This window comes from Aspergillus ambiguus, assembly GCF_047715705.1.
Source record: "Aspergillus ambiguus strain CBS 117.58 unplaced genomic scaffold BDV59scaffold_51, whole genome shotgun sequence".
NCBI lineage: Eukaryota > Fungi > Ascomycota > Eurotiomycetes > Eurotiales > Aspergillaceae > Aspergillus > Aspergillus ambiguus.
Genome location: NW_027395564.1, coordinates 74,081 through 101,217, shown reverse-complemented (window position 1 = coordinate 101,217; position 27,137 = coordinate 74,081). Strand labels below are relative to the sequence as shown.

Genomic DNA, 27,137 nt, shown 5'->3' with positions numbered 1-27,137 from the left:
CAGGGTCAGTTACGAGATATAGCCGGCACGGGTCGCCTGACTAGGCTTATGTCGCCTCCGCTCGAGACGCATGCGAGGCTAAACCAAGACTGGGCTGTTTCTGCCTCAAGCGCTGGCCATGGAGATATCTGTTTCGACATAGTCCTCGTGAGGCGCAGTCGATTGGCGCTAGTCGTGACATCGCGTACTCATTGTGACTGGTCTTTCAGATAATGTACAGCTGATAGAGACGGCCATACCTCCGTGTTGAGGGGATTAATGGAAGCGCATTTCTTCGAGGAGAGTATGGAGGAGAGTATGGAAAGATACTGGTAGTAGTAGTCTGTTGAGTGGTAGAAGTGGAGCGGAGCTCTCACGTGACTAGCGCGAAAAACAAAGTGATTGCAGGAGCTTCCGTTATTATTGCTCGGTCAACCTCTCCCGCCAGACAACCGGCGACATCCTCCTCCAGGACTCTGCTGTTGCATGATGAAGCATTGAGCCTGCTCGAACTTCTGGACTCCTTGCTCGATAGCTTTTACACCCTGCCACGCTCGTTGCGGAGCTTCTATTCTTCTCGACATCCGCTGCGGATTAACAATCTCGTCGCGTTTTATTCACTTCTCCATTCCAACCCCGAAGCGTCCTCCTCGCCCGCGGAAATTCTGTACCCTCATCCTGCATAATGTCTCTGTTCGGTAACCAATCGCAGTCTGGTGGTCTGTTTGGCTCGACCGCAAATAAACCCAGCCCCTTTGGCGGCGGCACCAGCGGCGGCGGTCTCTTTGGCTCCAATGCCACTACCGGCAACCAGCAGAGCGGAGGAGGCCTGTTCGGTTCCACGCAGAACCAACAGAGCTCGACTGGCGGCGGATTGTTCGGTTCTTCCACTGCGACACCGCAGCCCCAGCAAACCGGTGGGCTTTTCGGCAGCTCCACGACTACGACCCAGAATCAGCCCCAAAGCGGCGGGCTTTTTGGCAGTTCCACGACTACAACTCAAAACCAGCCCCAGTCTGGTGGGCTTTTCGGATCGACGACCCAGCAGAAACCCCAGACCGGCGGCGGTCTTTTCAGTGGGCTCGGTCAGACCCAGACACAGCAACAGCAGCCCCAGCAGCAACAGACTGGCGGTGGGTTGTTTGGGGGTACCTTGGGACAGCAGAAGCCCCAAGGAGGAGGTCTTTTCGGAGGTACCCTGGGTGGTGGACAGCAACAAACGACGCAGCAACAGGGCGGGGGCCTTTTTGGTGGATTAGGTCAGACCCAACAGCAGCAGCCTCAGCAACAACAGAGCCTTTTTGGAGGTTCTCTCCTGGGGGGTCAGCAACAGCAGGCCCAACAACAACAGCAACCGCAACTGGGCCAGTCCACGACGCAGCAACCGGGATCGAGTCTTTGGTCTCCTGGTCGCGCGGTGACCGGAGGTAAGTCTTTCGCTGGAAGCGATGCGCTGGAAAATCACCGAGCTAACGCAACACAACAGTGCACCGAACGGTCCCAATGCAGATGCAAATTGTCAAGGACAAATGGGATGCGGCGAACCGCGCCTCTCCGTTCCGCACGTACCTGTATAACAACGTCGGCGAGGACAACGCACCGTTCTACCAACCTGGCGCCGAAGATGACGAAACCAAATGGGAGGATGCGCTGCGGAAGCGACCTGCTCCGGGCTACGTGCCTGTCCTGGTGAAGGGATTTTGGGAGCTGGGCAAGCGAGCGCAGCGACAGAAGGACTTCCTTACGATGATGCAGACGCGCCTGCATGAGATCAACAACTGTCTGTCCGATTTGCTATCTCGCCATGACCTGAAGATCTCGGTCAAGATCGCCGACTGTCGTCGCAAGCATCTGGTGCTGAGCAAGCGCTGTCTGGCCCTTGCCGCCAAGACGCAGGTTCTGCGCAACCGGGGCTATGCGATGGACGACGCGGAGGAGGAGTTGAAGAAGAAGCTTGCCCAATTGGAGCGATCGGTCTTCGACCCGTCGTTGAATGGCCGCGCGGAGGAGATCTGGGCTCGAATGCTTGCGATCCGGGAACAGTCGAAACGTCTACAGTTGGAGATTGAGCGGGCTGGACCGGGCGCTGCGGCTCAGGCGGAGGATGAGTTGGACGAGAACACGATGAAGGCGGCTAAGAAGGTAGAGTTCTATGTTTGCTCACTCATTTGATCTGCGGTGGATGCTAATACGTTCTAGATCCTGGATGACTACCACGCGCAGATCCAGCACCTGCAAAAGGAGCTCGTGGCGGTCAAGAAAGATTTCGAAGAAGCAGAGAAGCTCCAAGGCCGAGTGGATAACTAAGGGACCTTGCATCTTTTCCACCGGACCATTCGCATATGTTTTTCAACCCTCGGGATCTCTATCTTATGGTTGACGTTGGGAGCAAGGAGTTTTGGGAGCCGGTATTTTGCATGAGATGTTCTGGTCTCTTTTTTGTCTGTCTATTAACTCCTTAAACAAAGATAACAAAACCACATCGTGTCATATTTTCCCGTTCTATCCGAAACTTCGCATGTACAATAATGATACAACTGCCCTCTAGCGAGGCATGGAAATAGTCAACGCAACACCGGCTAACCCTGCGACTTCATTCTGTCGGGGTAATCGGAAACGTAGCGGTTTAGAGGAACTTCTTGACGAGGTCGACGGCGAAGGGGGCTGATCAGAGGTCAGCGAGGATGATGGACTGCAGGGAGATCGGTGTCCTTACAAAGGTAGAGGAGGATACCGCCAGCGATGGCCATGTTGACGGTCTGGTTGGCCTGAGCCTCACCAGCCTGGGACAGTCAGCAGTGCTCAGAGGGGGCGTATATCGAGGATCTGGAGGTCCAGATCGGGGTGGTCTTGCGACGGTGGAAATACCTTGATTTCTTCCTTGGAGAGCTGTTCCTGACCTGGGTATGTTTAGAGAGGGTTCTGAGTGTTTTGAGATTGTTGAAGAGAGACCTACCGGGAGCGAACATGGTGACGGTAAAGAGAGAAACAGAGAGAGGGGGGAAGAGTAACAGATGGGGTGGGAGTGGGAGTGGTGGTAGTGACGGAGAGAGATGGAGATGATGCTGGAAGGAGATTCTGCCGAGCACAGACCACCGCGGAGGCGGAATTTCTCTCGACTTGATCCGTACCACGACTTGTCTGGAACTCCCTCCCTCCCACTCTCCATCTTTTCTTACACTCCGATTACCCTGTTCACATCCTCAACTCGCAGAACATTAGTCGCCCAGTAATCCTTCTTTTCTCCCTTGATAATCCTCACGTCTCTTTGAAGTCGCCGTACGCACGGCGTCAAGGCGCGGAGCTCCCACGCTCCTTCTACACCACTACATCGAAGATTCCCCTGTGTCATCAACACAACATGTCTGCCAGTCCCGAACCGAGTCCGGTCGCCGCCCCAGACCCCCAGGTGGAGGACGACCAGCTTGACGAGCCGGCCCAGGCCCCGACTCCCGGCGCCGGGGGTGACGACGAAGACGAAGGACAAGGGGAGACGCCTCCTGTCCATGACGACGAACAGCCTGCAGGCGGTGACGGAGAAGACGGACAGGAAGACGCGAAAGAGGATGCAGGCTCGGACGACGAGTCGATCCTGTCGGAAGTCGATGAGGCGCAGTTCGAAGACTTCGACCCCGAGAACGTCGATATCGAGGATCGGCCGCAGCTGGCGATCGACGAGGATAACCTGAAGCTGATCGGTCGGCATAAACGCAAGCGCACAGGCGAAGAAGCCGATGGCGAGCGATCGCAACGGAAGCGGGAAGGCCGACGGGAGAAGAAGAGCCGGCGCATGAGGGAGCTGGAAGATGCGGGCAGTGATGGCGAGGATCGGTCGCGCAAGAAGGAGCGCAAGAAGAGAAGAGAGGCGACGCCAGAGGACGAAGAATTGTTGGATCCCGAAACGCGTATGTTCTGCCCCCTTTTCCGTGCGGCTTTGTGCGGAGGAGAAGAGAGAGCCTGACTGAGTGTCTATCTAGGTCGTCGTCGTGCCCTTGACCGAGCTATGGATGAAGCTCTGAAAAAGCCTACGAAAAGACGGTTCCGCAAGGCGGACGGCATTGTACGCTTTCGCCTGTTTCCGATAGTTGTGGTTATATACTAATGAGGCCTAGGACTTGGAACAAATGGCCGATGCCGAGATTGAGGATATGCGCAAGCGCATGACCCACGCTGCTCAGATGGATGCGATCAACCGTCGGGAGGGCAAACCCGCCATGCACAAGCTCAAGATGCTGCCGGAGGTCGTCTCGTTGCTGAACCGCAACCAGTACATGAACAGCTTGGTGGATCCGGAAATCAATCTGCTCGAGGCCGTCAAGTTTTTCCTGGAACCACTGGATGATGGCTCGCTGCCGGCGTACAATATCCAGCGCGATCTGATGAACTCACTGGCAAAGCTCCCCATCAACAAGGAAGCCCTTGTCGCCAGTGGGATCGGCAAGGTGATTGTATTCTACACCAAGAGCAAGCGCCCAGAGCCGGGGATCAAGCGCATGGCCGAACGTCTTCTGGCCGAATGGACGCGTCCGATCCTCCAGCGCAGCGATGACTACTCCAAGCGGGTCTACCAGGAGGCCGAGTTCGACCCTCGGTATGTATCGCGCTCTGGCCCCCCTTCACACTCCCCATGCTTACTGTCCCAGGAAACTGGCTACACGCACGACAACGACATCGGCGCAGGCCACGGCCGCGGAAGCGCGCGCCCGCGAACTCCTCCCTCCTCGTTTGGCCAACCGCGCACGGGCCGAGATCACGCATACAAGCTACACGGTGGTTCCCCGGCCGACGATGGTGCAGGAGAGCAAGTTTGCTCGTCCCCTGGGAGCCAGCGGAGAAGATCGATTCCGGCGCATGCGGGCGCGCCAGATTGCTGCACAGAAGGGGTCGCGCAAGTAGACGCCTTGTTGTCACTTTTCTTTCTTTGCTTCGTCAACTTCATCTGGGATGGGATCGGAACGGGACCTTCGCATCGTGCCTCTGTTCTTTACTTGGCCATGTTTATATTATGGAGTAGTTTCAAATCGGAAGTTTTATCTCCTTCGGGCAACCTGACCCCCCTGCGGGATGACATAATCTGCTGACTCAGGATCTCGTGCGAGAACCGCCGCTGAGTCAGCCACTCTGGCCTATCGGGAGGCGGGCCGAGAAAGGTCCGAATCCCGCCGAAACGGGAATCCCGCAAATCGTACGTCACCGGGCTTTGCTATCTCTTTTTCTATCCTCCCATCTGCCTCTCTCAATTACTTCTCCTTCCCACCCTCCGTTCCATTACATCCCATTCCTACCCCTCGCAATTCATCTCAATTCACCATGAAGCTCCTTACCAAGGAAGAGGAAGACGCCCACTACCGGTCCGTTCCGACCCGCTCTCCCAAGCTCCCCCATATCATACCATACGCAGCAATCCCGCTAACAACCACGCAGACAGGTCGTCAAGGGCGGAACGATCGGCGGCATGCTCGGACTGGTTGGAGGACTCGCGGGCGTGATGGCCGGCGCACGGCGGTACCACACAATCCGCAATCTGACGCTCCCGATGAAGGCGTTCCTGGTGACGTCGTCGGGGACGTTCGTGGGGATTGTGGCGGCGGACAGCTCGTCGCGGGCGTTCGAGGCGGAGCGCAACCAGCAGCGGCAGTGGTACGAGAACCGCGAGCAGCAGCTGCGGAATGAGGAGCTGCGCGGCATGTCGTTCATCGACCGCGCGCTGATCTGGGCGCGCCGCGAGAAGTACAAGATCGTCGGCGCCACCTGGGTCGCCTCTATGATTGGTTCGTTTGTCCTCGTCGGCCGTAACCCCTACCTCTCCGGCCAGCAGAAGATCGTCCAGGCCCGTGTGTATGCCCAGGGCTTGACGCTGGCCGTGCTGGTCGCCTCGGCGGCGTTTGAGATCTCCGACCAGAAGAAGGGCAAGGGCATCCTGGATGCGCCCAAGCAGGCCGGTGCTGGCGGCGCTGTGTCGAAGGAGCAGGTCCAGGTGGGCGCGTCGGAGGACGAGCATGGAGGCGACCTCTGGAAGGATATGGTCGCGGCTGAGGAGGACCGTCTGAAGAAGAAGCATGTGTCGCTGTATGAACACCATGAGCAGGGGAAGCTGGAGGGTGCTCCGAAGGAGGCCCTGGCGGAGCAGCCTGCCGAGGAGAAGGAGAAGCCGAAGCAGAAATAGACGCGTTTGGATAGATGGGGTTGGTTCATGTGGGCTTGACACTGTTTTGGGCGTGAAAAGTGCCTGCGGTTATTCTTCCTTTGTGTGCATTCTGCTGGGTGAATGGCGTTTTTGATTTTCTGCACCGGGCTGTTGGCGGACTAGCCTGCTGTCTCGTTGCCTGTATACTCATGACCCTATTGTACTTAAAGACTATTCCCTTCTCTACATCGAAATAATGACGCGGATTTGTCGTGGATTGCTTTTGCCCATCATACGTGCTATGTATTCGTAAATCAATACTATCAATACAACCCGCACTACCGCTCTGGATCCGTCTTCTCGTCCTGCTGCTGTGGATGACGCCCCAGATACGTTGAGGCCTCGATCTTGTTGAGCTCGTCTTCCTGCTGGTCCAAGCTGTAGTGAGTCAGGTAGAAGAGGTTGCCACCGACAAAGGCTAGAACAGCCACGAACCCATAGTTCCAAATGAGGAGGGGGTCCGCCGACAGAGCCGTCAGGGCCTGCTGGATGGCGGAGGAGATGGCGTTCATGAAGAGAAAGAGTGATTGCACTGTGCACAGATTAGTCTACAGGGGTCCATTTGGAGGCTGCAGAAACGTACCCAGACTCTTCATGTTCTTGGGCGCCTTGGTGTAGGCGTACTCGTAACCAGTGATCGAGGTGAAGATCTCCGAAAACGCAATCAGCACGTACGGCACCGCCTGGATCCACACGTTGAGAGGCGCGCTCTTGTCGCAGCTGCTGGGGTGGTCGCCGCAGGGGCTCGTCTTGTAGATGTAGTACTGGATCACGGCGGCAGAGACCATGGCCGCCGCGGCGACCAGGTATCCGACCCAGATTCTCTTCAGCGGGGTGAAGTTGAACCCCAGACGGCGGAGGCCAGGGTAGATGAACTGGTCCATGATCGGGATGAAAATGATCAAGGCCAGCGGGTCGAGGTTGTTGATGATGTCGTTCGGGACCCCGTTCAAGGTCATGGTGGCGCTTTGCGAGGTCAGGTTGTTGGTCATCTGGCCGTAGGCGAGCCCTAGATGTTTCGCGATTAGAGGACATACGGCGAGGTGTTAGATGAAGAGACATACAGTATACCGGGTACCAGAGGAAGACGGCACAAGCTTTGACAGCTCGACGCACCTCGTCAACCCACTCATCGTCGAAGGTCATCCACTCGGGCTTGTGCTCGATGTTGCTTGGCTTGACTCGCTCCCAGAAGTCGCCAGACCGGCAATTCTTCACACTGCATAGAGATGAGCCCACTATTCGACGGCTCTGTACACGTTAAGACTTACAATGTGACGGGATTCCACGACCACCTGCCGTTCAATGCAAAGGCCCAGAGTTTGAATGCCTTGGCGGCTACGGATCCAGTCGGAGGCGTCACGTCGTACTTCTTGCGACAGAGGAAGATCACGATGGGACAGAAGGCGAACATGATAGTTGGCAGGAGGAAAGCAAGCCAGAACCCGACGTATTTCTCCGCGTACACCATGGCGATTGAACCCACCAAGGAACCGACATTGATCATGAAGTAGAAGTAGAGGAAGATACGAGTGACGGTCTGATTGGGGTCGACAATGACCCGCTCGCCAGTTTTGGGGATGGTCTGGATGAACATCCGGGTCTCTTTGTGCTGCTCGGCGATCAGAGGTGCGATGTTCGATCTGGAGGATGTCAGCATTGATTGATGGATGCTGGAAGGAGGGCGCTCATACTTAAAGCCACCCACGCCAATTCCGAAAATCACCAGACCGACGGCAAAACAGCCTAGGGCACCATGCGGATTGGCAATGACCGGCGGAAGAGCTGATATGATAAGAATGATATGGCCAACCATTGCGAAGGCGATCGACACTTGGATGGTCTTGAGACGGCCCCAGAACTCGTCAGCGACCCAGGCACCCAGAATCGGCATCAAATAACACCAGAAGGTATTGACTAGAAGCTGGTGTCAGTGATGGGTGGAGGGCAGATTTTGAGCATCACTCACAGGTCGTCAATCCAGTCGAGGCTCTTTGTCCCATGTCGAGAGCGCCCGATTGCCCAGAGAAACCGGCCCCAGTCGATGAGCCTTCCGGGAGAGGTTGTTGGATAAAATTGACGACTGAGTCTGTCAGGACGGATTCTATCTGGAACGGAAGAGATCACTTACAAACCGCCGTAGTTCCATAGTAAGAAAACCGCTCACACAATTCCACAAAGGCGACAGTATAAGCGGTCCATCTCACCTTGCCAGCCACACGACGCAACGTTCGCTCTTCTTCCAAGGTGGGGTACTCGCGACCGTCATCATGCACCGAGGGTACGGTTGAAATGACGGCAGTCTCTTTCTCAGGAAGGGGGGCCTCAAGCGAACCCTTGTAGGCATGCGCTTGGGCGACATAGACCTGATCGGATGGGTCAACTGGGTCGCTCATGATTGCGACGGGCAAACCGAGATATACAGTGAGGGGAAAACAGGGGGAAAAAAAAAGACGAGAAAGGAAGATGCACGAGGGATCAGAAGGTTTTTAAAGACACTTTCTCGTAGCTATCATGGACCCCCCTTGCGTGATAGGAGGATTCGATGCAGACCAGCACGTTAGACTCGGCGCTTCTATCCCGACTGGGACGGAGATGGCGTGGGTCGTCTACGGTATCTCGTTTATATGTTCACCCGTGAACATTCGTTATTTGCGTTCCGGTTCTAGCGGCCTACTAGAAGCACGAGCCGACGCTAGGTATTGCTTCGTCGCGTTTTGACACGATGGGATTCGTTGACTCTAACAGCGGTTCATTTACCAAGCGTCAGATGATGAGCCGACAGTCTCCATTCATATATCAGAGTTGAGGGGCCTAATCGACACGAGCTCGTTCTGCCCGATCATTGGACCCAGCAGGACTACCATTCTCTCACCCTTCTTGCCACTGGTTATAGATCCCGGTGTTGGGACCTGGGGGATGAAACTTTCGGTACGGGTGCTCAGACGTATCCTCCTGTCCTATGAGAAGATATGCATGTATCCAAGCGTTGAGAGCGAATCAGCGCGGGTCTGAAGTGCGACCCCCCGCAATCAGGGGAGATAGTTCGCCATGTGGCCTATCGCATTCAGATAACGACAGCCAAAATTGCGTGATAAGGCGATGGTTACATGGAGCCCCTCCCCTCCGTACGACATCTTGCACGAGAGCGATGCAACATCAGGCGAAATTGGGGCCGATGATAACGCAAGCATCGACCTGGCTATCGGACTGAGACACTGAGTCCGTCGGACGGCGATGGCGCTACGAGAACCACTGATAACGCCAACGGGGAACCAATCAAGCCCATCATGCTAGGCTAAGCGTTGGGCTGGGTCTCGGCGGTGGAGCTTAGCCTGCCTGAGAGCGTCGTGGATTGGCTGTGGGATATATAGGGTACAACCGAGGCAGGTCTGCTGAACTAGATGTATTCAGTGGACCAGTTATCGGAATTCAGAGAACCAACAAGGCTGACCGAGTCCACAGATATTCTAAGATACTAGAGATGCAGGACGTCCAGTTTGGGTGGAAACTCTAATAGTTAACTACGACCATGCCTGATTAGTCATCCATCCGCCAGATCTGGTAACGTATTCGGTAAGCGAACCGCCACTGCAAGCGAGCCGCCACCTCCGCTCACTATATGAAGTTTTATCGCTTTTATCAACAAAACAATTGCATTTCTATCTAAAAATCAATTAGGAACTCGATTAGGACATTGCAATCGCCTATGTCCTAGAATATGACAATCACTGCAGCGAGGTGGCGCTCGTACGCGCGATTGTTCTGTAGAAGGTTCTTGGTCTACAAGCACTTCAGAAGCCTCATTTTTACGCTGGAATCCCTCCTGATCTCCCTAGATAGTATAACCTTTAGGCATATGGCGTTGCTTAGTAGAGCGCTTCCGCTTTTGGATCTGTTTCCCATTAGAAGCGCGTAAATCATACAGTTCTTCCCGTGCAAGAATAAGCTCATAAAGATGCAATTCGTAACCTTTTATAAGCTTATTTAATCGCGCTTCTAATGAAGGAATAGAGCTCTGGGAATGCGCTTTAAGCAGCCTTTTCACTGTAGATACCTGCTTTTCTAGCTGCCTAGCGTTGTATGGTGTTTTAGGCGCTGAATTGGTTGACCGACTGCCTGGTAGTGTAGGGGTCTTTAGTTGAATATTTAGCTTGCTAAGTACCCTTTCTAGATTATATAGGACTAAGCTAGCTGCTACGAAGCTATTCCGAATAGTCTTTGCTTTAAAAGCAGTGTCGCGGGCTGCAGGAAATACCTCCAAAAAGTTATATTTATTAATATGGTTGACGCCCGTACGCATAAGCTTTTCCACTAAGCCTCTATACGCGTGTTTTAGCGGTGCAAAACAGCCTATATCTAAAGGCTGTAGGAGATGAGATGAATGAGCAGGTATGCAGATAGGAATAATATAATTCTCACTGTATAATTGGTCGAACTGAGGCGTGAGATAACTGCCATAGCCATCAAGAACTAGAAGCCGGTATTTCCTAGTCGTACGGCCAGTAGTAGCGGGAATAAAGAGATATCGAAGCTAGCGAAGTCTAATTTCATCAGTAGTCTATCTATTAGGACTAACTTCAATGCGTCATATGGAAGCTTTATATTCTTAAGCTAACCCTCTATATGAACCTTGCCCTTAAAGATAATGCATGGTGGGAGCGCCCATCCAGTAGAGCTCACACATTTAATAGATATAACCTATTCTCGGTTGCCTGGCTGTACGAGACGTGCTTTTCCATAGTAATCAGCTCTAGTAATCACTTTAGCAGTGCCTACTAGGCCTATAGCGAAGCCAGTTTCATCAAAATTGTAGATATCCTCCAGTGCAATACTATGTTGTATTATAGTGATTTGTACACGACTAAACCACTCCTGAATTATCTTTGGATCCTCATTTTGAGCGCGCCGGTAATTATAGCGACTACAAAAGCATGATTTTAGCTCTTTATGTCGATTAGTAAAGTTATACACCCATTTCTCTCCGACTAACTGAATAGGTGTAGTACCGCGCTGTGCAAGAAGAATATTAGCTATATCTCGTATATAAGACGGTCGGGGAGGCGCTCCACGTTGAATTAGCGATAGAATCCATCGTTTAAGTAATTCCTCTTTATTCTGGGTTATTTTCTGATTGTTGGCGCGTATTTCCTTGCGATAATTTATACCGCGTAGTCTGTCTCGGAGAGTTGAACGAGGCATATTATAGACACGCGCAGCTTTAGCAACTTAAGTAATTTGCCCACTTTCTATAGCGGAAATTGCTAGTAGTATTCGGCCCTCCTGCTCAGCCAAATATCTTGAATTTTGACGCGCTTTTGGAGGCATGGTTGGTGGTTGAATTTTTGACGCGGTCAAAAACGCGAGAAAGTGGCGGCTCGCTTGCAGTGGCGGTTCGCTTACCGAATACGTTAACATAAAGACAACCAGCTCCTCGCTTTGATATTCATCCCGGAGGTATCGTCACACGTCCGTGGCTGACATCGAAGAAGACAAGAGACTAGGGCATGGATGCTATTAGCATATGAAAATGGTATTCATTATCATAGCCTGTCCAATATCCAGAGCTCGAGCCGTTGATCGAGGCCCAGTACTTGTTGGAGGATGAGCAATGAAAAGTCAAATCTACTATACCTTCTATGACTGGGCCTCTAATGGACCTTACACTATTGTATACAAAAATACCCCCACAGTAACGGTGCACACCTTACTAGTATTCAGAGTATGATTCTGTTGAAATAAACTCACTGCCCTCTTGCTAAATAATATTGATTTAACTCTTCCCAATAAGCTCTCTGGCAGACAGACTAATATGTCACCAGATTCCCCAACCTCAAATGTGCTGCATGATCAACAGAACGAACCCTCCGGGCAACAAGAGTACCCGCCACGGGCACAACCATTGCAGCAAATCGTACAATCAACACTGGGTAGCGCAGGCGTGCCCAGGTTATATACACAGTTGGGACCCGGAATTTGCTTGACCTTGAAGCTGCCGATACGGTCGTTCCATCCAGCCGCTCTCAGATCCGACTACGACACTGTTAGGACTGGCATGGAGAAACAAAATATGATAAGACCAGGCGTGGGAAGACATACATAGCCGGGGTTGAAGATTGTCAAAGTATTGGAGGACCCGCAGTTGAAGTCCCTAGGCCACATTAGCATGGACAAAACATGTAAACAGGAAGTCAAGGAAAGTAGTCTGCAGGCATACTCGTAAGCGACAATGGCATTATATTCATCGGGGCCAATGGAAGAGATGGACTGCCAGCTATAATATGACAACATGTCAGTCCGATCGACCCGTGTAATGCATCCTCTATCGTTACTTACTATGGATCCGTCAATTGAATGCACACGTCCCACGGTTGTTTAGCAAAGCCGCAGGTTCCGCCCCAGTTGATATCTGTGCAGATATAAACCTAGGACTAATTTTTAGCGGCGACATAGATTAATTGATGATCTGGAAGAGACGTACCCCACCCTCTACACGTTTCTCAAGTCCAGTGGCATCAGATAGAGGCAGGAGCATCTTCATGGCGTGGTTGTCCCTGGCAGCAAGGTTTCCTGGTGGCCATGCTTCAGCACTTGCTGTTGCCATCAAGGTGACCAAGGAGACAATTATTGCTGGTGTATGCATCTTGAAAGATTTGGAGTGATTTAATGCTAGGAGAGATTTTATATGTCTAGGGCTTGCGGGGAGGGGCATTTTATACTCCTTTGATGAACTGAGGCTCTAAAACGAGCAAACCTGGTCAAGGCAAAGGGCATGGCTGCAGGATTCCTCCCTTCAATATCAAAACATTTGGGGTCCTCCCAAGGAGGTCTAATATGCAGTAAGACTAAAGTAGTGTTTAGTCCTCTCGCTTAAGAATGGCTTATGCTTGATTGAGATACACCTCAGTATACCATGCTCGCTTGGCGCAACTCCGAAAGAGGAATATTCTCCCTAGTACATGCATGGTGGCGGCGAAAGCAAGTATCAAGTAGGGTCCGATTCTGCAGGTGTATATCGGGTATCGCCCGTCATTGGACCCTGATCAGCGATAATGGAGATGTCTTAAATTAATCTATCTGTGCATTGAAGGGGAATAATTGCCGATCCGGGCAACCAACAGCAAAAGCCAAGTCCTAGAAACATTCAAGGACGTGTTGACGTACGAAACAAACCAAGCCACGAAGAACGAATCAAACTTGCATGCTGTATAACATACCTTCCTATCATTAATGTCTGCGTACCCCACGTTATGGATGATTGTCATAGAGGCACATAAAGAGAATAGGGGTGTAAATCAGAAACTCTGCGAGAAACAGCTATGTTATGGGAGCTACAGACGATTAAACTAATGCCATAAACTATCAAGGGGCAAATATGTATACTACCACGAACCGAATAATATGCCAACAATTGCCCCGTTATATAGACATCTGGAAATCGACTGTCATATTTATCTATAGATATAGCATAAATCCATACTAAAATGTTAGAATGTGGAATGTAGCATGCGGCGACTCCGAGTCTGACGCAGTACCAGAATCACTTTTCAGCAACTGAAAGGAAGGACTGGGCGGCGGCACCTCGAAGTCAAAACCAGCTTTCTTTAACTCTTCACAAAAAGCTCCGGTGCAATGGAAACGGCTTTCAACCTGCTTAATCTCGTCTCTTTTTGCGTTGGCAACTTCTGTAGTATCTGGATTGTTGGCGAATGAAGGCATAACAACTTGAGCTGCTGTGGCTGCACTACCAACGCCCAAATTCGTGGTAGTAAAGTGAAATTTCATCACGACGCCCGAGTTAGAAGTACTCCGCCTTTTGGCATAGCCGCCGAGCAATGAGTGTGCGTCAGCTTGCCAGTCCTGCTCACTCGCTGTATGGGGGTAAAGCGGGTTCGCTGCAAAGACCCTCTTCCACGTCTCCCCTTCGCAAGACACTTGCTTGGGTGCACAGTATACACTAGTATATGGAGGTTGATTGTTCACACCCCCTTCAATCCAACTAGGTAGAACGAACGTGTTAGGATGTATGATTAATCGACAAGCATCCAATCATCACCACTCACGAAGCAGCAGGAAACTCATCGCATGTATATCGCATCCCACTGGGACCAGTACCCAACAGGTTGGGAATTTCCATTTTAAAATCGGGGTTCTGCCAGCCTGGAAGAGGGCCGACCCTCGCAGGTAGATTCCCAGGCATCACACTCGGTTGTGCAGGATCGCTTCCACACGGGAATGGGAGTACGTTTGTCCAAGTCTTGGACGGACACGACTGCCGGCGACGTCTATCGGTGCTTGTAGACAGGCTATCATAATGAAAGTCCAAACCTGTACCCATTACCAAGTTATTGTCATCAAGATATTCTTCCACATTCTTGCAGATTGACTTCAGATTGTAGCAGTTGTAGATAAGGGTTGGCAGTGGATTGTAGACATCAACAGCAACTCCTGTATATTCCGCAACTCCAGCAACGATTGAAGTTGTTCGATCTAAGGCCAATGCGGCCCCGAAGAGTAAATACAGGATAGGGATCATGGTTTGCGGCAAAGAGAAGTCAATCGATGGGAATATCAAACCATCTACTTAATTCCACGAAATCAACATGCTACTATATCTAACAGAATAGGCCCCTGACTACCATTCCATACCTAGCATAGACTTGATTAATCCTAGGACGTTAGTTGTATCACTAGCCCTTCGAAGACCGATGTTCTTCGGGTATTATTGCTCTTGTCGAAATGGCCGAACATTTACTAGACAGGGGCAAAGAGACAAGATAGGTGGAACTTGGTCCCTACTAAATTGGACCCGCTATGCTGCAGTCTCTAGATTTAGGGACGCCCCTAGCGTTGAAACCCTCTGCTAACCAATTATTAGTGTTGTGCCAAACATTTAATTCATGTGCAGTTCCTTTCGTCCTGCTGCACTGGCACTTCATCTCCTCCACCATCCCGATCCAGGCAGTCATGGAAACCCCCACGGCTACATCGTGGGTGCTCCAGACCCCTGAGCTGCTATCCTTGATATTGAATTATCTGCCACAAGGGAAATTACTTCAACTACAGCGTGTGTCCCGGTCGTGGTGTTCGCTTATCCGAAAGGCGCCCAACCTATGCGCCACCACTTTTACCAACACAGCATTCGGCAGACATACTTCCACAAATCCCCCGAAGCTGAATACATTTGTTATCAATCGCCTGCGCTGGTTTCCTAGCCTCGACCTGACTCTGGTAAATACGCCCCAATTTCGTGCCGTCGAAACCGACCCGATCTTGCGAGCAATAGCCCATGAAAATGCCTCATGGAGGGACCAGTATCTGACTTGGCCCCCTGCATCTAGACTTTCAATCATTCATGGGACTATTTATCAGGAAGAACCCAGCCTACCGGGATTGTGCATGACCTGTCACCAGAGCGATCCAGGCCAGTCTTTCGAAGATGAGGGCAATAGCGATGCAGAACTATCCGATAGCGAAAGACCCTTGCCATTAGTTCTGTGCGTACGCGAGTTTCCACATAATGCAGGCCGGGAATGCACGGGAATTACTGTTCTTGATATGCTTTACGGCCTTCGGCTGCATTACCTAGAGGAGAAGCATACTCTACAGTCTTATCTTCGTCCGCATTTTGAAAGAAACAGCAGCGGTGAAATACTTGCACGCTTTGAGATTTGGGAGCCTGAGGTGACCGTCGATGTGACATTTATCAACTTCTGATATCATTTTTGGACCTGCAAGGGTTTTATGAGTAAATAATAACCCTAAAAATACATTTCTCAACGGACGTTGCTATAATCTCCTACTCCACGTGTATCTAAGCGTGTAAGACCGTGGAGTTAAACTTATCCAGGCTAGTATACACAGCATTGCGATAATTGTGACCGTTCACCCCCGGATGGCCGAACAAGACCTCATATGGCTGTAGGACATTAGTCCAGGCCTGTAATAAAAAGTAGATGACGGGGGAATACAAACCCGTTCAAGTGCAATGCCAAGGTCGTCCTTCTTTCCGACTCTGACTAGATGCGCCTTGTTACTGATTCTGGGTGCAGTCACCACCGGAGCCTGGCGACCGAGCTGTGAATGCGGACCCTGTTTAAAATCAGACGCTACTTCGCTCACATGATAGTAGGGGGTTCACCTACCCCCGTTGCAAATTGACCTTGGAAGCTATTACCAGCAACCCTGCCCTGGGTAAGGGGAGCTTGTTGGCCTGGAAACTGAGGGGCGCGAGCAGACTCGACTGAAGTCATTGTAAGAAGGCCCAACAAGAAAATAGGAAAAGTGCGAGCCATATTTATGAATATCTTCTGTTTGGTTTGAGTTGACGATTGGTGTGGGAGTTGAAGGTGAAAAGCGGGTTTGATGCTTATAGGATCAGGGTATGGACTCGGATAAATTTTAAAATACAGCTTCTATAGCATGACGAGATACTGATACAATGATTTCGGAGAACTTAGCTTGAAGACTAAGGAGGAGACTAAAACATGCAAACAGCATCACATACCCCTCTGCTATACTCTGCCCGCTAGCCACGAGACCTCCTGCATTAGCGTGGCGGATATTTGACTTCTGTGGGTCATGATTCAGATGAGGGACGCCATCTAATTTCCGGGCCAAGGCAATCCTGGCCATACAGTATATTTGGAAATTGGAGGCGACGAGACGATCTACCTACAGATGTGAACGGCCTCCTGCACATCTTCCCGTAAGAAGATGATGTAGTTATAGTATTACGCTCACCATCACATATGCTTCTTTATGGGTACTTGATAGAGAGACATCTTCCATTCACCCATTTTGCCCTCAGAAGATGGTATGCGTGTTGGCCATGAATGGAGCTTATAGAGGAATTCTCTTGACCTGTCTTCTATCGTTTTTCCAGGTCATAGTTTTCTCTTGGCCCCTCGAACAGTCTATCCCTTATGATCGGACTCAAGTTCAGAAATGGCCTGTGTCGGCCTCTATTCCAATTGGAAGCAACACGTCCCATCTACAAACCCGCCAGGATGGAGGATACTGGTATGAGTCCGCAAGCCATGGTATTTCAGCCTTTGGAGAGTCCAATTACCAAGTCTTCCGAAATGTGAAGGACTACGGTGCCGTAGGAGATGGTGTTACCGATGACACCGATGCCATCAATGCTGCCATAACTGATGGCAACCGATGTGGGGAGACATGTGGCTCGTCATCTACAACTCCAGGTGTGGTCTATTTCCCATCTGGCACCTACCTTGTTTCTGCTCCCTTGATCCAATACTACTATACCCAATTTGTGGGTAATCCCAATGCCTTGCCTACGTTGAAGGCTGCCCCCGGTTTTGCTGGGATTGGTGTCATCTCGTCAAATGTGTATATTCCTGGTGCATCCGGCGCGGAGTGGTATGTACCTCAAAGCAACTTCTATAGACAGGTGCGCAATTTTATTATTGATATATCGGAGTGTCCCACGGTCACTCCCGATGGTTTCGGTATGGCAAAGGCCACTTTTCTGGAGCACGGTTACTGACCAGTCTCAGCACCAACGGGTATTCATTGGCAAGTTGGCCAGGCCACAAGCATTGAGAATGTTCAGTTCGTCATGAGCCAGGCGGATGGAACGACACATGTGGGAATCTTCATGGAAAATGGATCTGGTGGATACCTGGGTGACTTGACATTCACCGGAGGTGCTATTGGTATGTGGTGTGGAAGTCAGCAATTCACCTCCCGCAACCTGAAATTTCGAAATTGTGTCCAAGCTATCGAAATGATCTGGGATTGGGGTTGGACGTGGCATGGATTAGATATCCTTTTATGTCAGGTAAGACAGAGCATAACGCCCCTTCACTGTTCACAGCTGAGGTATCGCATAGATCGGTATTAACGTAACAGCGCTTACCAGTGCGACTGCAGAGCACAACCAAGGTGTTGCGGCAATTGCGGTTCTTGACTCTGTGTTTACTAACGTGTATGTTTCTGAGGCCCCTGTCTAAGGCCAGTGTCCGAAGCTTTTATTTGAACCAAGTCTAACTCCAAGCAGGCCTATTGCCATTTTGACATCTGGTAAAACCAACATTATGCTAGAAAATGTGCAATTGAATAATGCTCCAATTGCCGTCGGATATTCTGGTGGGCCAACAGTTCTCCAGGGCGGTGATATGCTCATTGATAACTATGGAAACGGGAATAACTACATAATGAACGGCGAAACCCTAACCGAGACTTTCCTCAATGGAGCATACTCACCATCTGCAAAAGCTGCGGCATCGTCATCGCTGCGTACATCAAGTGGCTGGTTTGCACGTTCGAAACCTCAATATGAAGCTGTGGGTATTGGCGGTTTTATCGATGTCAGGGCGGCCGGAGCTGCTGGAAATGGGCAGAGTGACGACACCACTGCTATAAATAGCGTCCTCGCTTCTGCTGCAGGAGGTTCAATTATTTACTTTCCTCACGGCACTTATATGGTTTCAGATACCATTTTCATTCCCCCGGGAACCAAGATTGTCGGTGAAGCTTGGAGTGAGATTATGGGCTACGGCGATAAATTTGCCGACATATCAAATCCGAAGGTGATGGTCCAGGTGGGAACATCAGGCCAGACTGGTGATGTCGAAATATCTGATATGCTGTTCACTGGTAAGGAACTTTCTGAACCCATTCTGTCTAGACGCTATGCTAACACAACACAGTGCAAGGACCGACGGCGGGTGCCATTCTCATGGAGTGGAACTTGGCTCAGGCATCACAGGGATCTGCAGGCATGTGGGATGCCCACTTCCGCGTGGGAGGTGCTGCAGGGAGTAATTTGCAATATCAGGATTGCCCATGGTCCCAGGTCGATGCAGACCCTAACTGTATCGCTGCCACCACACTGTTTCATATAACCTCTTCAGCATCCCTATATTTGGGGAATGTCTGGGTCTGGACGGCAGATCATGACTTGGACATCCCGGCACAGAGTCAGGTCTCTGTATATGCTGCCCGGTGCCTTCTAATCGAATCCCAAGGTCCGGTATGGCTATGGGGCACCGGGTCGGAGCACTGCACTCTTTATCAGTACCGTTTTTACCATGCGCAGAACCTCTTCGCTGCCACACTACAGACGGAGACTCCATATTACCAGCCCAACCCCAAAGCTCCTGCTCCCTTCACTGGGGCCTATGCATTGCCAGACGACCCCACGTTTACCTACTGCAGTCCAGACTCTGCAACCTGTGCTTACGCATGGGGAATGGAGATTATTGGCTCCTCCAATGTTATGATCTACGGCGCTGGCTTCTACAGTTGGTTCCAGTGGTACTCGCAGGCATGCTTGAGCCTGGAGGCCTGCCAGGAGCGTATCTCTCGCGTCGTCAACAGCGATAACATCTTCATTGTCAATCTTTACACAAAAGGGGTCTACTCCATGATCCAGGGCAGTAGCACGGCCGATGTTCTGGCCCTGCAAAACATGGATGGTTTTCTGGGCACGATCGTAGGCTGGACTGGACTAGACACCACGGGCCAGTTGGACAGCCCCTCATCTATTATACCCTTACCCCCTTGGATATGGTCCGTTTCAGAGCCAACAGTGTCGTGCAATATTCCGTGTGTGATCCAGCCGCCGCCGACTCCTATTAGACCCATTCAGCCTCCTCCGTATACGACTACGGTATCTGGCACACAAGTGGTGGTCACTCCACCGGTGATCGAAACCCCGGGGTTGTCGGTGCAATCCATTAGCATTGTGGTGCCCACAGGCCAGACAGTGACTCCTATAATCGTTCCCAGCCCAAGCATAACTGTGCCCCTTATGGTCCCAACTGATGGTAACTGGCCAGGAGGAGAACCTCCGATTCAACCACCCCCTATCCCGGAACCAATTCCAACTACCCTGATCCCTAACTGCATGCAATTCTGCTCTGATGATGACTGGCCACCGATATTGTATGGCTCCCGCCCAAATCCTCTCAGTTTATATTCAGTATTAACCATATCATAGGCCTCCGATCATAGTTCTTCCAGGCCCACCACTCCCTGTCGGGGGTCCCCCACCCCTCGTCCCTCCAATTGCTGGAGACGACGATGCCGGGGACGAGCAGCAGAACGAAAGTGACTGTGGTGAACTATTTCCGATGTCCATAACGAGTTATCCAGATGCATCCGACGTCCCGGATTGGGGCCAAGAAACTGGAGAGACTGGAGGAACTTGTCAGTGGAGCGGTACTATACAAAGCTATTCAAACACCTGGACTATTGCTATTGCTTCCGGGCAGACGTCTGTCAACATCGATCTCTTTAACCTGTTGGGATTTGGTAGCTACGGGTACACCTTGGATGGCGCAACCATGCAAGCATACTCTGTCTCATCGACAGGGTGGAGCGTGTCGTTTTCGCCGTCCCACTCTAACCCGACTAGCACGGGCACATTTATTGATTTTGATATCCCGACCAATCCGCTACCGAGTAAGTATATCTTCCTTCGATTATAAAGCGATTTACAGGCTTCACTAATGCATGATGCACATGTAGCAAGTATCCAACTTACTGCAACCGTCCCTGGAGGCACCTCCTCTATTAATGTCCATATCGAGATTCGGGCATGTACTTCTCTGGGGTTGTTGATGAGCACTTTCAAGCAGTAGCTAATAGTATGAGCTTATCTAGGCCAGTCAAGCCTGCGGAGGCACGCCCATTCCCGACCCAGCGGGATCTTCAGGATCGGGTGATGGAGGCTCGTCATCCATTCCTCTCATTATCCCCGATAATATCAACGGCGACATCACCTGTGGATCAGATAGTGCCGCCGGCGCGGATAGGATGGTAGATTGTCTGTTCTCATATAATAGGTCAGCACTGTCCTACTGTCCTACATATCCATTCCCCATATGAGTGTCTGACATCAAACCCCTCGACAGTGGCATTGTCCAAGGTCAGCTGCTCACCGAGACAACGACCATTACCACGAACGATCCCTCGACCAACTGTATCCGCAGTGGGACTACCACAAACAATGAAGGCATCATCACCAATAACTGGTGTCTAGTCTACCAGTTCAACAGCTGCGCATTTGTGATCTCCGACAAATCCCATCTGTTTGGAGATTCATTCCCCGGTTATTCAGTCATTTCGGGGCAAGTTATGCGCAACTTCGCGATCACTGCTGCGAATCAATGTGCAGGTAGCGACAAGACTGCCGTCGCTGCAGGACCGTTCCAGCCTTTTGGATTGCTGGCGCAGTCACTCTGCTTGACCTCACCGGATCATCCAGAAGTTTGTGCAGTGCCCTGATTTATATAGTACAAATGGTCAGACAAGCCATCGCCCTTATGAATAGGTGTATATAATCGGAAGGGTCAAACCTTTCGGAAATTCCCCGAATGTAATATTCTTCCTACCTAAATAGACATGAATAGCCCACGTTACGGCTTTTGTCCCAATCAAGAATGGATATTGAACATTCCAGAGCTTCCCTCTTAGAGGACTATGTGTCCTCCGTATGTGCTGACTTTACGCCTCCAGAGATACCGGGAGTAACCATATCACATATGACTGCGAACTCTGTGTACGATTTCCCGATAGGTAGTCAGACGCTGGATTTCTGTAATGTATCTCTCACATTGCTTCATCCCGGGGGAAATGACAGCGCCTACATCGCCCTTTGGTTACCGCTTAGTTCGTGGAATGGTCGCTACATGGCTACGGGAGGAGGAGGCCTAGCTGCCGGCCTCGGGGAACCAGCATTGCATGAGCCTGTTGCACAAGGCTATGCCGTGTCAACAACAGATGGCGGTCTCTCGTTGAAGCATACAGTAGATCCGGGGGATGGCATATGGGCCTTGAAGCCTGACGGATCCCTAAATGAGCCACTCATATTCAAATTAGCTTGGCGATCAGTCCACGACATGGCTGTCGTGTCCAGATCAATTATTGCTCAATTCTACGGACAGCACCCCACCTATTCGTATTTCACGGGATGTTCCCAAGGCGGCCGTCAGGGGTACGCAGCCGCAGCTAAATACCCTGAGGACTTTGACGGAATTATGGCGAATGCACCCGCTGTCAGCGGTGTCTACTATACACCAGCAGCTATGTGGCCACCAGTTGTGATGTATAATGATCATGTGGTACCGCCTTACTGCGTCCTGGAAGCATACCAGAAGGCCATTACGGCCCAATGTGATCCGCTGGACGCGGCTACCGATGGGCTGATATCAGATTACAATCTATTGGAAAATTGCTTCTTTGATACGATGGCGCTTGTTGGAATGGCTGTTCCATGTCCCGTTTCATCATCCAATGTCACCATCACCACCTCACGCACGGCAGTCGTTTCAAAGATCTTGGACGGACCACGAGGTCCAGATGGGAAGCGTCTCTGGTATGGAGTGCCCCCAGGCGCCTCTTTTGGTTTTCTCGCCAGAACTGTCTATACTGGTTCAACGTGGATTCCGCAGCCGTTCTCCGTGGCCGAAGGTAATATTAAGTACATGATTTTGAGAAACGCTAGCTATGACTTGTCGGAAATGACCTACGATGACTGGCTTATGGTGTTTAACACATCCACCTCTGGATTAGGTTGAGTTTTCGGGGATGAACAACTAGACCTCTCCGGTTTCCAGCGGGCTGGAGGGAAGTTGCTCACTTGGGTCGGTGCAGCAGACGACACCATCCCACCGTCTGGTGTTTTACGTTACCGAGATAAAGTTGAACAGACTCTTGGGGGATTTAAAGCTGTGGATGATTTCTACCGACTTTTCTTTGCCCCTGGTGTTGGCCACTGTCATGGAGGAAGCGGACCGCAAGTGGTTGATGATTTCGGCGCATTGGTTGATTGGGTTGAAAACAAAAGGCCCCCCAATGTGCTCTTTGCTCGTAGAGTAAATCCAGATGGGACTGAAACAACACGGAATTGGTGTCGATATCCTAAACAAATGGTATATGTGGGTGGCGTCGTGAATCTTGCTGACAGCTTTGCATGTAGATGAGCAAGGAGTGCACCCATGTTGTCGGCGATGCTCACACAACTCGGGACACGGTGGTTCAAATGATTTCATAGCATATTTGCATGTAATTCAGGGTTCCTTTGAGTTGTAATTCAAGATTCTATAAATAATGTGGAAATCATGTGGAGATTTTTAATAAGACCCATAGGCAGCCTTATTCATGTACCAAAGCGGAAATTATAGTATCTATACAGCTTCACTGCCTTATTATAGGAAACTTCTTCTTTATCACTGTGCAAATTTCACCTTTAAATAATTCGTTGTGAAGTATTTAGGTAAAAGCCACCATCAATTTAATATATTCTCTGGTATTGTGGCACGAAATAGGTATACATCTTGACACATCCATACAAAGCAGTCTATAATCCTTGAACTACTCGTATGCAAGCCGTGCGAGAATACAAAATTAATTCCTCTAGAGTCTGAAAATAGATCTAATGATGCTAGATGCGCAGGGAGTTCCTGGTTCATAAAAAAATGTTATCGACAATAAATCCTTGATGACTGCGATCCACGGCCGTATAGCCTCAAGACCACGCTTTCCTCAGCGCCACATGTCCGTAAAAGCGGGACATAAAAAGGAGAATAACTCTCCCTGAATCTCAGTTTGCTGTCATACATAGCTTGGATAAACGAGCCGTCTCGCATGCGCAATCCTCTAGGATATCCCACATCAACTGAACTCATCATGCGCTTTCTCTTTATCATGACCCTTCTCGCCAGCATGGCTACTGTCACCTTAACCTGCACGGACGACAGCAAAGTGTGGGATGTATCAGGATACGACGAGGAGTGGTGTCAACACCTCATCTACACTGTCGGGGACTCAACAGACGATTCTGGGTGCCAAAACTTTGGTGCTGACAAACCGATGATGGCAGTAGGGGCAACAGTACCGAAAGATATGATCTTTGAAGCCTACTTTAACAAGAACTGCGAAGGACATTCGGCTTCCACTATCTTTGATTGGAGCTGTTTCCAGTACCGGCCGCAACTGTTTCCTGAAGCCGTGACGATCGGAAAACTCGGAACCGAAGAATACAGCGACAAGTCTGGATTCAAGTCCTGGAGGATGAGAACACTTAAGAGGGAGTCCTAAACAATCAACCGTTCTCGGGGGGGAGGATGTATGTCGCGTTGCGATGTGGGATCGTCCAATTCATGTATATCTGTACTGTGTTGTTCTTCAATGCGCTGTCGAAAGTTGTTGCGCATAACAATGCTTTAACTACGTTAATCTGTGGAAACTCATCTTGTGCCCGTTCTATAAATCTTGCATTATGTATATAAATTCCGAGTCTATCTACACGTAACCAGGTATCACACAAGGGATCACCGCTCCCACTCCTCAATCAGAGTAGTATCCAGATTAGCGTATCCCTCAACCAGCTTCAAGCCGCGTAGTCTCTCTTCTTCGATCTTCTCCCACGTCCATTCCTGCGCATCCCACGAGTCCGAATTAGCCTTCTTTTCCGCCTCCAACTTCTCCTTTCCAGGGAGGTCGCTATCCTCCATCTTCAGCACCTGACGGACCAACGACCCATCGACGCCCGAAGCCGTCGCAGTGATCCCCTCGCCAGCAGGGGTCGCAGAGCCCGACACATCCGTTGAATCGACAAGCGTCGCAGACGAATCTGAAGCCGCACCCTCCGGACGAGGCGGGAGGAAGCCGCTAGAGCGCAGCACACGCTCAGGGGCGATGGTCAGGCGGCCCTTCTTGACGACGTACTTGCTAATGGCAGAGGCAAAGAGGGTGCGCTGGCCACCGGTGCGGGTGGCAGGCCGCACGAAGAACGTCAAGACATACATCCACTTCTTGTCCCAGGCGATGACCTTGGACTCCATCTCGTACAGCTCAAAGGGCTTAATCTCGCGCTTGAAGCTGCAATACACCGAGCCGAGCGCGACGTACAGCGACTTGCGCGCGGGCGGTTTCTTACCCTCCTTCCGACTGGCCTCGAGAAACTCGGCGTCGAGTTCTTTGCTGATGAGCCCCGCGCCGGGACTGTAAATCCGCGTGACGAGCGCTGTGCGCGCTACGTCCAGATCTGAGAAATATGTGCTGTTTGACTTGTGCAGATTGTAGTCGGTCTCCGTGATGGGCGTGCGCGAGGTAACGCTGTAAGATACGAAAATGGGATGGGTTGGCTTGCCCGTGTGGGTGACCAGGCGCTTGCCCTTGGGGAAGTATGGGTAGTTTGGTTTCCATCGGATGTTCCAGAAGAAATGATGAAAGAGGCGCATCTGAGTTAAGGTTAGTTACCCCTGTGTCTTTGGGTGTTCGGTGGCGTCGCTACGATTGCGCATGCATCCATGGTCGCCGGGAACTTACGTGCCAAACGAATGGAAGGTTCTTGAGGTTAATGATTGCCAGCAAGATTGCTAGGCTCTTCCATGACAGGAACGATGATGCGATTGAGAGCAACTCGCGCAGAGTCTCACTGCGGAGGGAATCGGGGAGAGCCATCGTCGTCCGTCGAATCTTACAAGGCGATTTAAGAGCGATCAAGGTGGGATAATGGATTCTATTAGACTCCTTGAAGGAGAATGAGAAAGGGAAGGTCAAGTATAGGGAGATAAGGAGAGGTCGTCCCAAGCGTTCGGAGTGCGTTCGAAGCGGTTCGCAGACACAGCTGAACGACACGCAACAACCTAAATGAATGACAACCACGCGACCCCACGGAGGCCCATACGGAGAGAAATCGAGGGCGGGGGATGCCTCTGAACGACGCAATAAGACGCAAGCGAGTGGAAATGTTGAAGACGCGAAAGTGTTGGGGATGATGGACCGAGGCAATCCCGCTTCACGTGTGATATCTTATCTAATGCACTGCACAGGGTGGATTATGCATATCACAATGAACATTAATGGACCTACATTTCCGCTATGATCGACGAAGAATCGTCCTATATATGAGCCTCTAGAAGAGTGCCATGCAGTTGGGCGGGCTCGACACTCCTCGCGCACAGTTCAGCGGACTACTCGACACGAAGAACGTCCACCGTCCCAGACGCTGACAGGTGGCTGCCAGCTCTTCCAGGTCGAACATCTCCCCGATGGGGACTCCCCAGCCCGCCAGCAGGTGATGATGCAGATCGAACTCCGGGTTCAACGGGGGGAACACCTCGAAGCTGACGGCGTCAGACGCGACAGCTGCGAAATGGTTATCCCACATGAAACGGACCACGCGTTCGCTCTGTTCGATGCCCGCGTGCGTCGGCATGGACTGCTGGCTATACGCCCGTTTCTGCTCCTCGCTCATCGCATCCCAGGTCTTCGTCAGACCGACACGGAGGAAGAAGATGTCACCCGGTTGGAAGTCGATGTGGCACTCCCGCGCAATCGCATGCACATCGTCCAGGGAGACGGCGTGCTGGCTCAGCCCATCAACGTTGATGCCCCGTTTCTCCGCCCACGAGACGTAGTCGATTAACACGCCACGCCCGGCAATTCCCTTCGACGCCCAGTGACCAACACCGATGCGGTGCGAGTTTGCGTCTTGGATCTCCTCTGCAGTCGTGCCGCCGTAGAATACCCGGCGGTTTTGGTCCTCCGGGGTCGGGGCCGGGGCGTTGTGATGCCGGAACCCGTCCCATTGGGAAGATTGCTGCGGGTTGAAATGATATTCATCGTCGAAGGCAACCCCTTCCATGACCCATTTGATGCGGTGCTCGAATGGCTTGCGGCCAAATCCTAGTAAACCTCGGTAAATATTTAACTTTCGCGAATAGACTATCTAGAGGAGGTCCTCCCTCATCTGCAATCCGTGATGTCAACCCTACATACCTGGAGGGTTTAACTTTTGGATATCCCAGTTCAAGCACACGCGTTCGCCCGTCGATATCTGTGTTCGCGCGGCGTTGGCCACCACTTCGGGAGTGAGCAGGCGCAACATACCCAGGCCCTCCTCACGGGAGCCTGCGGCGGCTGGCCAGTACCGCCGTTTGTCGGGAAGATCGTCATACGTCGCAGGTAAGTCCTTGAGTGCAGACATGGTGGC

At 51.3% G+C, this 27,137-nt stretch overlaps 13 protein-coding genes across 13 annotated transcripts; 7 read left to right on the top strand and 6 right to left on the bottom strand.

Annotated features, from left to right (window-relative positions):
* The first annotated feature begins 417 nt into the window (after positions 1-417).
* On the top strand, positions 418-2,467 carry BDV59DRAFT_135573 (putative nucleoporin). Its single transcript, XM_073687053.1, has 3 exons — positions 418-1,406; positions 1,466-2,121; positions 2,179-2,467. Exons 1-3 carry the CDS (start codon positions 665-667, stop codon positions 2,284-2,286), a joined length of 1,506 nt encoding a protein of 501 aa, XP_073543511.1. The 5' UTR covers positions 418-664; the 3' UTR covers positions 2,287-2,467.
* A 138-nt stretch (positions 2,468-2,605) lies between these two features.
* On the bottom strand, positions 2,606-2,948 carry BDV59DRAFT_205865 (uncharacterized protein; the record flags this gene model as incomplete). The annotated part of the gene is made up of 4 exons (XM_073694716.1): positions 2,606-2,643; positions 2,696-2,762; positions 2,848-2,879; positions 2,936-2,948. 4 exons carry the CDS (start codon positions 2,946-2,948, stop codon positions 2,606-2,608), a joined length of 150 nt encoding a protein of 49 aa, XP_073543510.1.
* Positions 2,949-3,086: 138 nt separating this feature from the next.
* BDV59DRAFT_187995 (transcription factor SPN1) lies at positions 3,087-5,020 on the top strand. Its single transcript, XM_073691330.1, has 4 exons — positions 3,087-3,884; positions 3,957-4,039; positions 4,092-4,570; positions 4,623-5,020. The coding sequence occupies exons 1-4, from the start codon at positions 3,341-3,343 to the stop codon at positions 4,873-4,875; spliced, it is 1,359 nt and encodes a 452-aa protein (XP_073543509.1). The 5' UTR covers positions 3,087-3,340; the 3' UTR covers positions 4,876-5,020.
* A 188-nt stretch (positions 5,021-5,208) lies between these two features.
* On the top strand, positions 5,209-6,383 carry BDV59DRAFT_187992 (HIG1 domain-containing protein). The gene is made up of 2 exons (XM_073691329.1): positions 5,209-5,330; positions 5,404-6,383. Exons 1-2 carry the CDS (start codon positions 5,290-5,292, stop codon positions 6,143-6,145), a joined length of 783 nt encoding a protein of 260 aa, XP_073543508.1. The 5' UTR covers positions 5,209-5,289; the 3' UTR covers positions 6,146-6,383.
* On the bottom strand, positions 6,248-8,562 carry BDV59DRAFT_210969 (putative MFS peptide transporter; the record flags this gene model as incomplete). Its single annotated transcript, XM_073695698.1, has 7 exons — positions 6,248-6,698; positions 6,750-7,175; positions 7,231-7,385; positions 7,438-7,809; positions 7,861-8,083; positions 8,136-8,249; positions 8,298-8,562. 7 exons carry the CDS (start codon positions 8,560-8,562, stop codon positions 6,445-6,447), a joined length of 1,809 nt encoding a protein of 602 aa, XP_073543507.1. The 3' UTR covers positions 6,248-6,444.
* Positions 8,563-11,864: 3,302 nt separating this feature from the next.
* On the bottom strand, positions 11,865-13,098 carry BDV59DRAFT_187991 (uncharacterized protein). The gene is made up of 5 exons (XM_073691328.1): positions 12,648-13,098; positions 12,503-12,591; positions 12,384-12,440; positions 12,266-12,317; positions 11,865-12,199 (listed from the first exon to the last, which is right to left on the bottom strand). The coding sequence occupies exons 1-5, from the start codon at positions 12,876-12,878 to the stop codon at positions 12,017-12,019; spliced, it is 612 nt and encodes a 203-aa protein (XP_073543506.1). The 5' UTR covers positions 12,879-13,098; the 3' UTR covers positions 11,865-12,016.
* Positions 13,099-13,570: 472 nt separating this feature from the next.
* On the bottom strand, positions 13,571-14,726 carry BDV59DRAFT_187989 (uncharacterized protein). Its single transcript, XM_073691327.1, has 2 exons — positions 14,230-14,726; positions 13,571-14,165 (listed from the first exon to the last, which is right to left on the bottom strand). Exons 1-2 carry the CDS (start codon positions 14,700-14,702, stop codon positions 13,646-13,648), a joined length of 993 nt encoding a protein of 330 aa, XP_073543505.1. The 5' UTR covers positions 14,703-14,726; the 3' UTR covers positions 13,571-13,645.
* A 342-nt stretch (positions 14,727-15,068) lies between these two features.
* BDV59DRAFT_187988 (F-box protein) lies at positions 15,069-16,601 on the top strand. Its single transcript, XM_073691326.1, has 3 exons — positions 15,069-16,085; positions 16,142-16,258; positions 16,312-16,601. The coding sequence occupies exon 1, from the start codon at positions 15,134-15,136 to the stop codon at positions 15,881-15,883; it is 750 nt and encodes a 249-aa protein (XP_073543504.1). The 5' UTR covers positions 15,069-15,133; the 3' UTR covers positions 15,884-16,085; positions 16,142-16,258; positions 16,312-16,601.
* BDV59DRAFT_135482 (uncharacterized protein) lies at positions 15,932-16,601 on the bottom strand. Its single transcript, XM_073687052.1, has 3 exons — positions 16,312-16,601; positions 16,142-16,258; positions 15,932-16,085 (listed from the first exon to the last, which is right to left on the bottom strand). Exons 1-3 carry the CDS (start codon positions 16,459-16,461, stop codon positions 15,981-15,983), a joined length of 372 nt encoding a protein of 123 aa, XP_073543503.1. The 5' UTR covers positions 16,462-16,601; the 3' UTR covers positions 15,932-15,980.
* A 258-nt stretch (positions 16,602-16,859) lies between these two features.
* BDV59DRAFT_187986 (pectate lyase superfamily protein-domain-containing protein) lies at positions 16,860-21,568 on the top strand. Its single transcript, XM_073691325.1, has 10 exons — positions 16,860-16,982; positions 17,052-17,637; positions 17,686-17,969; positions 18,022-18,116; positions 18,189-18,787; positions 18,841-20,077; positions 20,133-20,596; positions 20,663-20,730; positions 20,798-20,979; positions 21,049-21,568. The coding sequence occupies exons 1-10, from the start codon at positions 16,980-16,982 to the stop codon at positions 21,419-21,421; spliced, it is 3,891 nt and encodes a 1,296-aa protein (XP_073543502.1). The 5' UTR covers positions 16,860-16,979; the 3' UTR covers positions 21,422-21,568.
* An 8-nt stretch (positions 21,569-21,576) lies between these two features.
* Positions 21,577-23,240, top strand: BDV59DRAFT_210966 (Tannase/feruloyl esterase; the record flags this gene model as incomplete). The annotated part of the gene is made up of 3 exons (XM_073695697.1): positions 21,577-21,631; positions 21,713-22,680; positions 22,753-23,240. The coding sequence occupies 3 exons, from the start codon at positions 21,577-21,579 to the stop codon at positions 23,116-23,118; spliced, it is 1,389 nt and encodes a 462-aa protein (XP_073543501.1). The 3' UTR covers positions 23,119-23,240.
* A 584-nt stretch (positions 23,241-23,824) lies between these two features.
* BDV59DRAFT_205857 (uncharacterized protein) lies at positions 23,825-24,235 on the top strand (the record flags this gene model as incomplete). Its single annotated transcript, XM_073694715.1, has 1 exon — positions 23,825-24,235. One exon carries the CDS (start codon positions 23,825-23,827, stop codon positions 24,233-24,235), a length of 411 nt encoding a protein of 136 aa, XP_073543500.1.
* A 233-nt stretch (positions 24,236-24,468) lies between these two features.
* On the bottom strand, positions 24,469-27,131 carry BDV59DRAFT_196230 (uncharacterized protein; the record flags this gene model as incomplete). Its single annotated transcript, XM_073692686.1, has 4 exons — positions 24,469-25,380; positions 25,469-25,577; positions 26,092-26,830; positions 26,924-27,131. 4 exons carry the CDS (start codon positions 27,129-27,131, stop codon positions 24,469-24,471), a joined length of 1,968 nt encoding a protein of 655 aa, XP_073543499.1.
* Between the last annotated feature and the right edge of the window lie 6 nt (positions 27,132-27,137).